The 16330-nt window shown below is 28.2% G+C and overlaps 1 protein-coding gene and 1 long non-coding RNA gene across 2 annotated transcripts in view; one reads left to right on the forward strand and one right to left on the reverse strand.

Annotated features, from left to right (window-relative positions):
- LOC127285828 (A disintegrin and metalloproteinase with thrombospondin motifs 12) overlaps positions 1–14565 on the reverse strand; it is a 40247-nt gene extending 25682 nt beyond the window's left edge. The window contains exons 1-3 of the mRNA XM_051312029.1: positions 14087–14565; positions 12823–12950; positions 4197–4528 (exon numbers count right to left, since the gene is read on the reverse strand). Coding sequence (XP_051167986.1) covers positions 4197–4528; positions 12823–12892 — 402 coding nt within the window. The 5' untranslated portion in view covers positions 12893–12950; positions 14087–14565. The remainder of the gene's footprint in view (positions 1–4196; positions 4529–12822; positions 12951–14086) is intronic.
- On the forward strand, positions 687–13961 carry LOC127285856 (uncharacterized). The gene is made up of 3 exons (XR_007843652.1): positions 687–1081; positions 1186–1334; positions 13264–13961. It is a non-coding gene; the product is annotated as an uncharacterized LOC127285856 (long non-coding RNA).
- Positions 14566–16330: the final 1765 nt, after the last annotated feature.

Raw genomic sequence — 16330 nt, forward strand, 5'->3', positions numbered from 1 at the left:
TTATTGACGCTATATATAGCTATATATAGCTTCCTATATAGGAAACTATATGGGAAACAATATAGTTTCCCATATAGTTTCCTATATAGGTTTCGATATCGGAATTTTCGATAGGGGTACCAAATATGTAATTTAAAGATTCAGTACAGTTTTGCGCTAAACCTGTACTAAATATGTAATTTAAAGATTCAGTACAGTTTTACGCTAAACCTGTACTAAATACGTAATTTAAAGATTTAGTACAGTTTTACGCTAAACATTTACTCAATTGCGGACATTTACATATTTACACAACCTGTGCTAAGCTTTACGGTAAATTTTTCCAACTTGGCACGCACAGCTTTAATACAGGTTTAGGAAACTTTCGGTGCTATGTGGGTAACTATTATTATAATGTAATTAATATATAGTATTTAAAATTAATTATCTCATAAAAGAAAAGTATATAGATATGTTTACATCTTTTAAAGAAATGATCTACATGCGTTGTTCAATATTATCGACCATAATTAGCATTGCTCTTCTTCACTGCAGTCGATGCGTTATCAACCCGTATGATAATTGATCAACTTACAATTAGAATTAATTATGAGGCGTCGATATTAAAGAATATCACATTCTCAGTAAAGTTATTTATATACAAATAATTAAATAGTAGCTTAACATTTGCGCAATAACTAATGGAAAGATTTAAATAATAATAGATAAACATATTTTTCGTACCTTTCTGAGAAGGCACATAATTATAATATAGTAAATATATAAGAAAGTATGTCATGAGATGATAAACTTTGATCGAAGATAAAAATTGCAATAATAATTAAAATAGGTAATTGCATTAACTAAAATACAAATTTAAATAACCTTTTGATCTTATAATTTTTATCATAATTAAATTAGATCATTTCATTGTTTAAAAAAGTATATAAACCGCTGTTAATGGGCTTATAATGGTCATATTACTCCGGTGAGTTTCTGCCCGAACAGTATCGTTAAATCGGCCCTTCAGTCGTGAAATTGTACTTTTAAATAAGCGTTAATAAAAAGAATCTTGTTTCTTATAATTTATATAAGATCGAAGGTAATTTTCATTGTATTTTATAAGTTCATTTATTTCGATTGTCTATCAATATTATTTTATAAAAGTTACTTCCGATTATTAAACAAGTTTCTTTTTGTATTAAGATACAGTGTCGAGAAATAACTCTTAAATAGTATTAAATAGTCGTTGGTGCATTAGTGCTAAATAACGAACTTAATTATTGTCATCCTGCGATACAATTGTGTAAAGCCGGTTGCATTCATTGTAACAATCCAGAATCAACTTCAACATTGTAAGTAAAATTATATTTTAAAACATTATTGTCAAATAAATTGTTCATTTTAAAAGGGAATATGCATAATATTATTTACAAAGGACCCATGTTCTTATAAAGTGACACAAATCCACATAAAAATAAATATCAAGATTTACCAACTTGATAAATCAGCACTTTACCTCCCCTTTTTTGTTAATTAATAAAAACCACCCTTGCCTTAGTTCGGGACGTAACATTTTTGTTATAAAAATTTTTTTTACATTACGTAATAGAGGGATTAACGACCTGAATAAAAAACGGAATTACTAATTATATTAATCCGGCTATTTGTGGAAATCTTTTAAAGTTTAATTTTTGTAACGCAACAAAACTAATGTGGAAAATTGAATTAAAATTGATGATAATTACAATCTTCCATACTGCACGCGACAGATTTGAAAAAAGTTAAATTAATATTAAAAAGTTTAATAATTTAACAATACTTTACAGTCGCCCGGTACCAGTCTACTTCATATCGACAATTAATTAAATTTTATTAATAGGATTTACAGTTTATATAAAGTAAAGATATTCCCTTTCGTAATGTTTTTAATAAGTTGAAAAAATTCGATCCTTGGAAGGTATAAAATTAAATAAAAAAAATAAATAATAGCACAATTAATAAAATTATTAAATTTAATGACCTGATCAGGGAGAATCGATTCTTGAATAATTTTTGATTGATTAACTATAAATTGTTTAAATATTAATAAATGGACGGTTGATTTATATTTATTTTTTTTTATAAATATATTGAGTATTTCGTTTGATAAATTTACTTATTTCTTAATATTTTATTTATCCAGACGGATGGCAAACTATGTGCAACGAATTTGTTGCACATTCATTGTACAATTAATAGATAAATGAATGTGCGATAAATTCGTCGCATATTCATTTATCAAAATTAACAAATCAATTCCCATGAAGATATATAGCATATAATTAAATTTCTTGTTTACCAATATATGTATAGCGATTGTTGTGTTTACAAACACAAGTATGTGCCCAGCCCTTCAACAGACATGGTCATGTGGTTAAACTGTTTGTTGAATAATAAAGTACAACTTGCGGAAGAATAATTCATTTCGGGATGAGTATATACTCGCGTTGTTGTTCCTTGAGAAAGATAAACTGATAGTTTATGTACACACGATATACAATACAAATTCGAAATTAAATTACATAAAGTCATCGGCAACAATGAATATATAAATTATTTTAATTAGATCAAAATATCTCGCTCAGGTGTAGATACTTTTTTTTCTCATTTATTCACTTGCGGATTAAGATACTTTTTTAAATTTATTCGTGAGATAAAGTTGCAGAAGATAAGGTAAAGTAAACAATAGTAGTACGTTTTTTCCGTTGGTAAAAAAATCAGTTAAACTACTAAGTTATGTCTGTATAATTTTATCATTTTTTTTTATACTCTTTACTATAGATAATTAAAAATTGAACTTTAGAAATATAAAAAGAAAAATTAGTGCGAGAATTTTATATCCAGAATTATTTTTTCATCCGAATGATACGAATTATCGTGAATGATTAATGGCAAATCCTTTCCACTGGGAATGAAGGAGACTATAAGTAATTTGCACTTAAAAACTTGAGATAGCTTGAAATTTTTCAAAATGTGACTGCAATGCGTGCTAGAAGGCAAAACCGTAGCCCACAGAGGCGTTTGTCGAGACGAGTCACGCGATAAGACAAACGAGTACGATGCATTTTGCCAGCTTCTAGAAAGTCTATCTCTCTTTTCGATCGATGTTAGAATTTAATAGACTTTAGTTCCTAATGTACATCAGAAGAGAGTTCTTGGTTCTCGAAATTAATTTCGCAATTCTATCTTTTATCTTTCCAGTTAATTGTTCTAGTGGAATTTAGCTAGTTGATGAATTAAAAAAAGTGGTTCTTAAAATTTGTTAGTTATTGAAATTAATTTAGGGAAATCTAAGAAATATTTATTATTTTATTTTTCTAAAAGTTAAATTTTCTTTCTATGTTTACTTCTCGAAAGATTATTTAATTTCTCCGGATGTGGGTTTCATAAACAGGTGAGATTAAATTTACCACGTTATACAAAGCTAAATTCTAAATTCACTGATATTAAAGGGTTAATTGATTATAGAAATTGTGGAAGCTAATTACATTACATTCGTGGTTTAGGGAAATATTTCGCAGTATTCCGCTAAAGGTTCTCTTGCATCGTTGCTAATTTAGTCAGTCGATTTAGCGTTCGCGGAATAAATTTTACCGCTTCGCTATACATATAGAGATAGTATGGGGTAAAGTCACAAAAGCTAAAAGAGAAAGATATGCGTATATAACTCTGCCAAACTCAAAGCTCGTTTACGATCTTCGAAACCCTTTTGAGCGACGAGGTCTCTTTATTTGACTTTCAAGAGAGTAGTACTTTCAAGAAAGTAGATCCCCTGGTAAAATTAGATTGAACTCGGGTATATCCGGATTACACGTTGCGCCAGTATCTAACTATCTAGAGGTTAGCTGTAAGTATCTGCTTAAGTACGTCTTGATTTATTATAAACGCGAATAAGGCGATCAAAAATGGGCACAGTATTAAGTGTGGCTTGCAGTAATGTTCAAAAAAAGTTAAGACAATAAGTTAAGAAATTTATATAAACTGAAAGTTTATACAAAGTATAAGGTCAAATATCTCTTCTTCCTTTTGGTCCAAGATTTTAATAGTCCTCTTTCGAAACTTTTTATTTCGTTTTCCATATGGTCTTAATTTAAATCAAATATAATAAGACATTATTTAATAATAAAATATTTATCCAAAGAAGTTGAAAATGGGAAAATAAATATAAAACTCACCAGACCATTACAGGCAGAAAGAGCTACTCTTGAATTTATTTGACCCCGAACGTATCCACGATAGTGGCATTTACTGAAAGTTTTGACTGAATGACGAACATGAATATTCCTCTTTTGCTTCTCGATGATTATCTTGGGACTAATAAAATCGACAACTGGTGTTAGATGCAGATGATATTCATTGTTTGCTCGAGTCAAGCGCAAATGTAAATCTTGATCGGTATTATTTCCTTGATGATGGGTTACATTGTATGAAATCAGTTCACCATCGTGTGTTACTCTTCGTGGAAAAATTATTTCTACATCAACAAGATGTCCTGATGTATAAATTCCTATAACAATCGAAAAAAATAGATTATATACACACATCAGTAAATATTTAATAATTAGTGAATAATTAGCGTTACGTAGGAAAATTTAATAACATGAATTTACCGGTATAAATGGAAATTGTATAGAAAGGAAGATTCAGCGTACCACTTAATTATGTATTGTGAGCCTACTCAAGCCCCTTTAAACCTTAAGGTATGTAGCTATAGCTTATCTCAAAAGTCTCATTCAGCCATAGTTAACATTGCAGGGTAAACTAATGCAAATAAGTACTACAAGCGGATTCCATCTAAAAGGATGGATAATTACGTTGTTACAAACGGATTGTATTTAAGGGTTAAACTATTTATATAAACTCTACAAATAGATATATTTAAGTTATTTACTTATTATTGTTGTTCCTAATACACATAAGCTAATATTTAAATTAATTAATTATAAATTCCAAGAGCTAATATTATCTCCGAAAACTAATTATCCCATGGATCATCAGCATAATTGCAATAAATTTTTAAAATTATAATTAATATTAATTTTCAAGAAAAAATTTTATCAATCGCCGCTATTAATAGTAGGCGATATATTGCATCAGCATTTACCACCCATAAGTTGATTGGGACTTTCTGACTCTTAATTGGTAATAATTCAACGAAACTAGATAACAAATTTTACGAAATTAGATTACAAAATTCACAAAATTGGATTACGAATTCTGCTAAATAAGGTCACGGATTACGAATAGCTAGATCACGAATTCCGCGAAACTAAGTTGCAGATAACGCGTAATTAGATCACGGATTTTTCGAAATTAGACCACGGATTCCGCGAAACTAGGTTGCAGATAACGCGTAATTAGATTACGGTATTCTCGAAATTATATCATGGATACCGCGAAAATAGGTCGCGAATTACAAGTAATTAGATCGCGGATTTCTCGAAATGAGATCACGGATACCACGAAAATATAGGTTATGGATACCGCAAAAATAGGTCGTCAAGGACGCGTAATTAGGTCACGTATTTCTTAAAAGTAGATAACGAATTTGACGAAATTAGATCAAGGATATCGCGAAAATAGGTTATCAATTACGCGTAATTATGTCACGAATTCCGCAAAATTATATTGCGGATTTTTTGACATTAGATTACGAATTCCGTAATACTAGGTTGCAGATTACGTGCAATTAAATCACGGATTTCTCGAAATTAGATCACGAATTCTGCAGAATTAGATCACGGATACTGCGAAAATAAGTCATCAATTACGCAAAATTAGATCACGAATTCCGCAAAATTTGGTCGCTGATTACGCGAAATTAAATCACAGATACAGTGAAAATAGGTCTTCAATTACGCGTAATTAGGTCACGAATTCCACAAAATTATATTACGGATTTCGTGAAATTAGACCATGGATTTCACAAAACTAAGTCGCCAATTATGTGAAATCAAATCACATATTCCGCGTAAATAGGTAATTAATACGCGAATTATGAGTAATTTGATTACAGATACCGCAAAAGTAGGTCATTAATTACGCGTAATTATGTCACGAATTCTGCAAAATTATATTGCGGATTTTTTGAAATTAGATCACGAATTCTGCGAAAATAAGTTATCAATTACGCAAAATTAGATTACTAATTCCGCAAAACTTGGACGCTGATTACACGAAATTAGATCATGGATTCCGCGTAAATATGTTGCGAATTACGCGTAATAAGATCACGTATTTAACGATATTAGATCACGAATTCTGCGGAATTAGATCACGGATATCGCGAAAATGGGTAATCAATTACGGGTAATTATGTCACGAATTCAGCAAATTTATATTGCGAATTTTTTGAAATTAGATCACGAATTCCGTAATACTAGGTTGCAGATTACGTGTAATTAAATCACGGATTTCTCGAAATTAGATCACGAATTCTGTGGAATTAGATCACGGATACCGCGAAAATAAGTCATCAATTACGCAAAATTAGATCACGAATTCTGCAAAACTTGGTCGCTGATTACGCGAAATTAGATCACGGATACAGTGAAAATAGGTCATCAATTACGCGTAATTACGTCACGAATTCCGCAAAATTATATTACGTATTTCGTGAAATTAGAGGACAGATTCGGCGAAAGTACGTTGCTGATTACGCGAAATTAGATCACGGAATTCGTGAAATTAGGTCGCAAAAGTAGATCAGGAATTCCGCGAAAGTGGGTTTTTATCATAAATTTTCATTTCTGAAGTTTACATATTACCATAATTAAAATTCAGATTTTCGTCAGAATAATTTAATTTCTTATAAAGTGATAAAGGATTCTTGTTTTGAGATATGTCATTAGGGAGAAAGTGTCAATGTTAATTACTTACTCTTGATATTGTCAATTTACTAATTGTGAAGCCATGTCTATAGCTTCTATCAAGATCAACAAGGTATAATTCGATCGTTGTCGTATATATAGTGAATATGTGTCAGCACATTAACAATGCGTAATACAGCCAATCTACATTAGCACGTAAGTGAGAGATCAATCTTTGACAGGATGTTAATTAATAAACCTCATCATTTTACCAAGAACTAAACGCCATATATATGCGTAAATATTGTAGAATGAAATTTTCAAAAGTTTAAATAGATATATTAATATAAAATAATTTTTAAGTTAAATAGAAACATTTATGAATTACAATTTAAAAATTCTGAAAGAAGTTTCATGTTTATATTTTAATGCAGCAGTTGTTTATTCTTCTCGTTTTGGACAAATTAAATCCATATTTAAAAATACATCGATTGACTATTAACTGTATTATAAAATGTTATGTATTATTACATATAGTAAATTTACAATGACTAAATCGATGGAATGCAACGTTGTCGTTAAATTGGTATGGCATGTACATTGACGCATATAGGTCAAAATGTAACTTGTCCATCCATTGGATTCAACACAAAATGTTATCCGCAACTTTGGTTCTCGTCCTTTCCCTCATGATTTATCTGACAGCATGCAGGATAATTTAAACAAATGAAATTTCGACAAGCGAAGTTAAGCGTTGAACTTGCAATGCCGCGGGTATATTCTATAATCATTTAATGCTCTATATATGCTGATTCTAAATCCTATTTTTTTTGGAATATATAATTTTCCATTAAATTAAATTCTAAAAATAAAGAGACTTTAATCAAAAATAATTAATCGATATACGAAGAGGTCAATCTAGAAGAATTTGAATTTATTTAGAAAAGTGGTATAATTTTTTTAATTGAAAATACACCGCCAATCTGAGTAAATTTACATTGCTTTGACCAATTTACAGATGGTGTTCATCAAGAGAGAGAGAGAGAGAGAGAGTCGGAATCGATTGCACTCACCGTTAAGGCGTACTATGAGTAATTCATTGCGTTTCGTGGCTTTATCAAGCAACGATTTTATCATTAATGTTTGCATATATTTTGTACTATTTTATCGTCTTCCCGGGATAAAATGAATAGTATTCGAATAAGTATACGCAGTAGTCGGAATATTCGAAATAGTATTCCAAACGTTATTGAAAGTATATAGAGTATACCAAATAGTATTCTAACTTGTATACATAATCTCCAATGTATATGTCTTTAAATGTTTAGTATTTTTTCAAAAATTTTCCTAAGGCAGACCTTCAAGTTTTCAGTTGCTTTCTAGCATTTGCCAGGAACGAAGGGGAACCTACAGTCGGTAGTTAGTGAGTTAAAGTGAAGAATTTATTGAGAATTTATTTATTAATTATTATTTTAATGTAATATTTAAAGTTTTTTATTAAACGAAATAATTTGAAGTGTAAGATGATTCTTTAACTATTATAATATAATATTAATATTATAAATGTTAACCTTGTATTCATTGCCAATTGTAATAGTTTATTTAATAAATTATTGTATAAAATATTATAACACAAAAATTTTTTATAAAAAATAATTTAATAACTTTAAAATATTTAAATATATCATTGATTAGAATGCAACTTAAAGTTGACATTTTTTTCAGGTGCGGAATTATGAGTTTTATAAAGGATATACCAGATTACTTATCGCTTCAAATATTTAATTCAGATAGTTATTTTTCTTTATGTTTATCTAATTATTTATTTAACTTGTATATTAATTAATTAAGTATTACATATTATGTATAATTATGTTATTTAAGAAAAAATTTTTGTGTATATTTGGTGTTTATATGTATAAAAAAATATTCAATGAATACATTACTTATCATTTAATATTATTTATTTTTATTTACATTTATTATTAAGAAGAATTTTTGTCTATATGACAATGCGACATCTATTAGACATGATTGGAACTCTATAGTTGGAGTTCATTACAAGATAATTTGGAAAAATTTATATAATCTCCCAATGTATACGAACGGTATACTCTCCTCTCTATGTGGTAGATCTTAGTATACCATCAGTTTACTTTAGTAACTTTTCTCAAAGTATTCCACAGACTACCTTTTGGCACGGAGCAATACTTATTCGAATACTATGTGACTTAAGTTTACTTTTAGAATACCTACATTTTTCATCCCGGGAATTTCTTTTTTGCTGATGAATTTTTGATAAATAAGATGAGCGAATAGATTTTTATTTCGTATAAGTTTAAGAATCCTTTGCATTAAATTTAATTCTCTTCATGGTTGTATTATTTTATGATACAATCATGACATCGTCTTCGAATTCAATTATAATTCTACAATCTCGTCTCTCCTAAACTTGAAGAAATTATCCGGAAGGAGAAATTAATTATCTTGAAAGCCAGGGGAACATTTATAGTATAATAAATATCTGATACATTTTTTGTAAGCAAAATTTATATTATTATTAATCATAAGTTTGCAAACTGCAGTAGAAGCCCCCAAGCTACTTCTCATGTAGAAAAAATATTTGCGATAAATTAACGGGAATCGATGCATGATTTTATTTTTCAGTAAATAATTAACAGAATAGGAGGGAAATACAAATAAGTTTGTAATCTTAGAAAATCGTGGGTAGTGATTGTTTTCGTTCCTTCATCAAATAATTCACATATTGAATCTTCAAAGTATTCATCCTACACACCCTTTGCTTTCAGATCGATAAATAAAGAATCGTCACGGGCATCGGAAACCAAAAGAAATACGCACTTGAAACCCACGCAAAACAATCAATTTTCGTGTTGGAAATTTATGTTACTATTCAATTCAATTTTCTCTCCCTCTCTTTTTTATGCATTTTTCTTTTTCCTTACGAAAACTTTTAGGGTTTCTGAAATTGTGAAATGAATATAATCGAAAAAATAATATCCAAATAATTCTATGTGATTGATAATTTAAAAATGAAAATCAAAAAAAGGAATTATATGGTTTAGATATATTTTTCAAGTATTTGATTTTGTCTATATATATATATGAAACGGAAAAGTAAGATGTTAGATGGTTTGTTGGTCCAGTCACGTTGGCACCTACGTCTATACAGTCGGTTGTAATTTACGACACTTACTCTTATCCTTTCTTGTGTGTACGTGACTTAGACGTTGTCTCAAGTGAAACGACGCAACGCAGTATTTGGTGTGAAAGATACCTTACTGTGTATCCGACATTATGTATTTCCAAGAAGATGGCTAACAGGGGTTGAAAATCCTTGAATCGTGTGTGACTGATTTATTTTAGTGAAAAAAAAATTCGAAATGAACAAATAAATGTACATTGCGTGTGGGATGAACTTGAAACGCCAATAACAAAAGCGACCCACACAAAAGAATTATAAACGCAATCTAATTTCTCCATCTGCAATAGAATTTCTGTTTTCTCTCTCACTATATATGAAATTAATGCATCGTCGATACTTATACATTTTGTATAAAAAAAAAATTTATAAAAATTCATTCCATCGTTTTTAAAAATTCATACATTGTGTAATATCTGTTATTTTTATTTTCAATTTTTAAAAAAGTTAATTCTTTTAAAGGGAATATAGAATTTTTATTTAAAAATTTGTCGAACGGAAAAAAATCCAGACAGTATTAATAGGGGATGAATTATTATATAATTCAGAAGTGAATCTATATATATATCTTTGGATGATAGAATGTATTTCTAGTTCCTTTATAAACCATCAAAAGAGAAAATTTAGTTTTATGTCGTTTTTTGCGACTACAAGTCGTAAAATTGCCGAACACCAATTTTTCGTATGAGTCAGCACCAACTAAGCTCTTAAGAAAGTCCTATCTTATGCAATGATCGTGACTTTGTTACTTAACTAGAGGAATAGAGTTTTACGATATGTCATTTTTTTTTTGATGACTAAGTGTATATATTAAATTAAAAAAAATTTTAAACATTATTTAACGTTTATAGAATTAATTAATTACCATTTAAAAACCGCTGTTTTCATCAATTTTTAACAAAAATTAATGTTTTAAAATATTTCAATGAATTAATTATTGTAGAAATTCTTTATTGATACGAAAATTCATGTTTTGTAATTAAATTTTAATAAATATTACAAAAATTACATAAAATAACCAATAGAAATGAAAAATTAAGATAATTTCAGTTTCCCTTCACCGATTATTTTTAGTTTGGCATTAAAATAATGAGAAGACATCATTAAAGTAATTCCAAAAGAAAACGGCGATGTTCATTGACATTTTGGTTGAATTTTCCGGATTCCACTTTTAAAATTCTGTATTCCGTATTCAGGATTTCACATTGCGAATTCCACTGTCCACATTCCGGATTCCATTTTCAGAATGTGGGATATGGAATTCGGTATTTTGAAAGTAGAATCCGAAATGTGAAATCCTGAATACGGAATGTAAAAAATGGAATTCGAAATACGGAAATACGGTATTAAATGGAATTATATTTTTTTAATTCTTTTTCATTCCAGTCTTCTTGTTGGGGCCGTTTTCTTCCGAGTCGATCTCATTAAACTCAAAAATTGTAACTTTATAATTAATTAAATAAAATTTTTTATTCCTCCCGGACTTGTTTTTTGTCTTTTTCCGGATCCCACATTTCAGATTCTAAATTCTCCATCCTACTTTTCACATTCCACATTTCGGATTCCATATTCCGGATTTCATATTCCGTTCTCCGGATCCTACATTCCGGATTCCATTCACTTTTCACATTTCGGATTCAACATTTCTGAAATGTGGAAAGTGGAATACGGAATTTTAAAAATGGTATCCGGAATATGGAATGTGAAAAGTGTTATCCGGAATGTGGAACCGGACATCCGAAATGTGGAATCCGGAATGTGATAAGTGGAATCCGGAATGTGGAAACTGGAATACGGAATGTAAAAAATGGAATCCGGAAAAAGTTACGTAATTGACCCCCGTCCTTCAGGTGGTGGATCCAGATTGGTTTCCAAAAAAAGAAAACATTTTGTATCCGGAGAATTATTTAAATTCATCTAAACTAATTTTTGAAATTTCTATAATGATTGAAAATCAGTAAACTGATGTATTTTAATCATTTGAGTTGTTGACCCTGCGGAAGTACGTTCTAACGTGAAAAAGAGAATCGTTTGTTAAACCGCATATGGTATTAATCATTCTAATGACGCTTAATCTCTTGACCTTAACGCACTCAATATGACATTGATATTTTTACTACAGAATAATTTAATTCTTATCACGTCCTAGTTTGACAGTAATTTTTTTCTGAATTCCTCCATTAAATTTATTTATATTTTGATTTCATAAATTCCAAATTTGCCACATCTTTTACAATACCGTAACTGTATAACTTTTAATCATTGTCGTTTCTTAATTCGGAAGCTTTTACCTTTTATAGCAAAAAAAGAATTGTCCAATTACAAAGCAGTTTTAGAGACCCGTTTACATGTATCCAATATAGTTGAAGTGTTGATAATAAATATTTACGAGGTAGATTGTTAGTAGAACAAAGAGATTGGTTTGTCAACGCTAATGAGGCAGGATTTGAGCTTATGATAGGTAAACACTGCTTTCGAGTTTCAATCGATATACAATGTGATATTAAAATTGAAAAGTCAATTTTAATATCTTTTTTAAAAAAGCCTCTTATCGTCATAAAATAATAATTGCTTCCTATTGATGTTCCAAAGAAAAGATATCCTTTAAAATTTTATCAAAGGAAATAATATATATATGCATCATTACAAAATTCGAAAGATGTGGATCATTATAAAAATTAATTAAATGAGTATATCTAAAAACATATTTGATTTTTATCATGAAAATAAAATACACACAAAAAGATTGTAAAATAAAATTATATTTACCTCGTGGTTGCATTGTTCCATCAGCCACTGTTGTAAGAACAATTGTAAGCAATAGAACCAGGTTATTCATTTTCAAAATTTTAAATTTTTCATCAAAAATCTTGAAACGATACTTTTTTTATCAGTAACTGTAACAAAGAATATAATTTTTTTTTTACAAAAATAATTATCGTTTTCTTTAAAATATATGAAAGTTTTCTGTTAAAAAAAGATGACATAAAAGAGAAAATTATTTTTATATATTTTTATTAGATTTCCCCAAATGGTTCGTTATTTTATACAATGTTCCAAAAATTTTAAAATTAAACCAACCTACAAATAACGAACTTGCGCTCATTGTTTATACATGGTATATCCATGCATCGACGATTTTAAAACGAGCCAACGAGAAAATTGTAAAATGATTTTGCATATTTGTTGTTTTTTTTTTTTTTTTTTTAGATATGTACCAGTGCTTGTTATGGTTCGTCAAGTAACGCACACGCAGTTACGGTAATAGAAGAATCCATTCGACCATGCAACTTGATGATCGGAACTGACAAAAAGCGCTTTGCATTTTTCTCACGATCCATCCAATCTGTCATGAAATATTACTGTTGCTATTTTTGGCTCATATGTTAGTTTTCATTTATGACGACGCTTTCTATATTTAATTAAACTCCGAACATTGTAATGATTGAATCATACATTGATGAAACGTCTACTTGAAATTTGTCGCGGATTGAAAAAAAACTATGCGACAAAAATTCGTCGCACATTGATAGTAAGTGGAAATAATGTTGAAAATGAATTGAAATTGAATGAAAATTACAGTTAGTACTTGTGCTAAAATTCATTTACTTTAATTATAATAATTGCAACTTAAATTAACATAAAAAATCAGTCATTGAATAGTACAATTATTAAATTCAACGGTAATTTTCAATTTCAATTTATTATTCACATTATTTCCACGGACTTTGAATGTGCAACGAAATCGTTGCACATTCATTGTTTCCGAATTGTCAGGGTTAAATCGAATTGGAATTTGTTTTTTTTTATCTCATTTTGTACTTTCGACTGTAATCTTCCTCAAAAAATGTATAAATTTATACAAAAGATATAATTAAATGAAAATGTTAACAAGTGTTTAATTATTACAATTCGTTCTCCACAATTTATATATATAGTTTCTCAAATATCATATTATATTATATTATATTTTACTGAGCAACTAAGATCAGAAAAAAATTATAAAAATATTGTAATAAAATATAAAACTTACCGATTAATATTTACCAAGAAAAATGTGATGAAAACAACACAAAATATTTAAAATTTGACGCACATTGCACAAAATTGTATGAGAAACAAATTTAAAGAAAGTGGTAATAAATTTTTTTTTACTGTCACAATAATGTAATGTGTACCATTTGAAAAAATTATAATGCACAGTTATGTGAGAATTATCAATCGATTCAATAATGCGCGTCGCGATGAAAAGTTCAATGATGCGGTGGGCTGTGATATCGCCGTCATAACACTGATGACGCTACTATCTTGTTCTCTTCTCTTGCTGTACCAGAGATCTCATTGCTCCCTCTCTTAATTTATCTCTTTCTTTCTTGCACACACACACTCTTGTATAAATTTTAATATTGTATTTTCAATAATTGTTAATATGTGAAAGATGAATTTAATCAAATAATCCTTTGTTATTGAATATGATCATTATTTTATCTTGAAGATTTTCTGTCACTCCTATGTTGCATCAATTTATTCGGTTTTATTATCCTCTGATAATGATGTATAAATATATATTTGTTTATTTAGAAATAATTGTTTATTTACAAATATTTGTTTTTTTAGAAATACTTAGTATTTTAAAAATAATAATTAATTTACAAACATATTCATTGATTTGTAAATAATTATTTATTTAAAAATATATTTATTTATTGTTAAATATGTCACGGTGACAAAATGTTGCATATATTTTATTAGCCTCCGTCCCTTTACAAATTTATACCTCCAAGCGATCTTGCACAACAAAAAAATCAGTTTTTATCTCCTTTTTAATTCTATTGATTAGAAAAAAAACGGTTAATGATTAGAATATATCTCAATGTGATTTTTCCTGAAACGCCCACTAAATTATTTAATACTATAAATATTGATACAAAAATATAATGGATTTCTGAAAAAAAAATTTTGTCTTTTAAGAAATGTATTTCAAATTTTTTAGTAAATATTTACGAATAACAATTTTAAAAATTGATGCATACCACTAAAACTATTAATCGTTCGAAAATTACTACCAAAACAAAATTTTATTCAAAGCAATAATAAATAAACAATTCTCCGGTTCCTTTTTCCATCATTACAAATTATAAACAACGATTTTGAATATAATTTGTAATTATTGATCAGAATTGATTATTCTATCAGACTGTTTGGTTTTAAAAGTGTAAACGTGAAAAATTTAGACGTTTTATAATTGTGATAAAATTTTAACGAAATTTTATTAGAATTATGGAGTTCGAAAAAGGTCGAAAAAGGCTTCGAAATATTGATAAATGAAAAAGAAATATTAGGGAATATTCTAGAAACAAGGTAGTTAATGTTATTTAATTTTAAACCAGCTTTAGTACAAATAAAAAAATTTTAAATTAGAATTTTTATATTATTCTAAATTCTTAAGTAAAAATATTAATTTAAAACTAATTATTAAAAACAAATGGAATAAAATTTTATATTCCAGACGGTAATGTAATGTTTTTATACTATTAATATTAAAAAAAAAGTACAACTATTTAACTTTTATCATTAATTTTTAAATAATTTTTACTTTAATATGAAATATATTTTCATCATATTATTATTAATTTAAGTAATAAAAATAAAATAATTTTTATTATTTTATGGATATTTAAAAAAATGTAAAATATAATTTATTTGTTTAATAATAATTTATAAAAATTCTTTATTCTGTTAAAAAAAAATATCTTTAAAAAGTTAAATTAATAATTCTCATTGTGTTCTTAATCATATTGGATCCGCCATTTTTAATTTCTCTAAACTGACATCAAATTCATAATTAGTGTAAAGTAAGCAAATCCATTTTTTTCGAGAGAATTTATATAATTTAAAAATTGTGGAAAATGATTGTCTCCGGTGGTCCGGTGTAAAAAATTGAAAGCAAAAAAAAAATATTAGTTTATAAAATTATTTTGTTTCATATCTATATATATGGATTTTTAATTTTATTTGCTATTATTCGATTTAAAAAAAAATTGATTTGTTCTCTCTCTCTCTATATATATATAAAGTGACATGACAATGGAGGTACACTAGAATCAAATGCGTGACACGCGTACCGAAATTCGTTGCCTCCCTCGTTGAATATGCCATACACGGATTATTTACTATTTGCATTGAAGCGAATGCCGAACGCCGGATAAATAGGCTGCTAAATTCTCTCGTATGCAATTCTGTGTTCTGCATGATTGTCCCTCGTGATAACGACTTT

The sequence above is a fragment of the Leptopilina boulardi genome, unplaced genomic scaffold, assembly GCF_019393585.1.
Source record: "Leptopilina boulardi isolate dan_hultmark-lab unplaced genomic scaffold, ZJU_Lbou_2.1 LbouV2_341, whole genome shotgun sequence".
In the NCBI taxonomy this organism is placed as follows: domain Eukaryota; kingdom Metazoa; phylum Arthropoda; class Insecta; order Hymenoptera; family Figitidae; genus Leptopilina; species Leptopilina boulardi.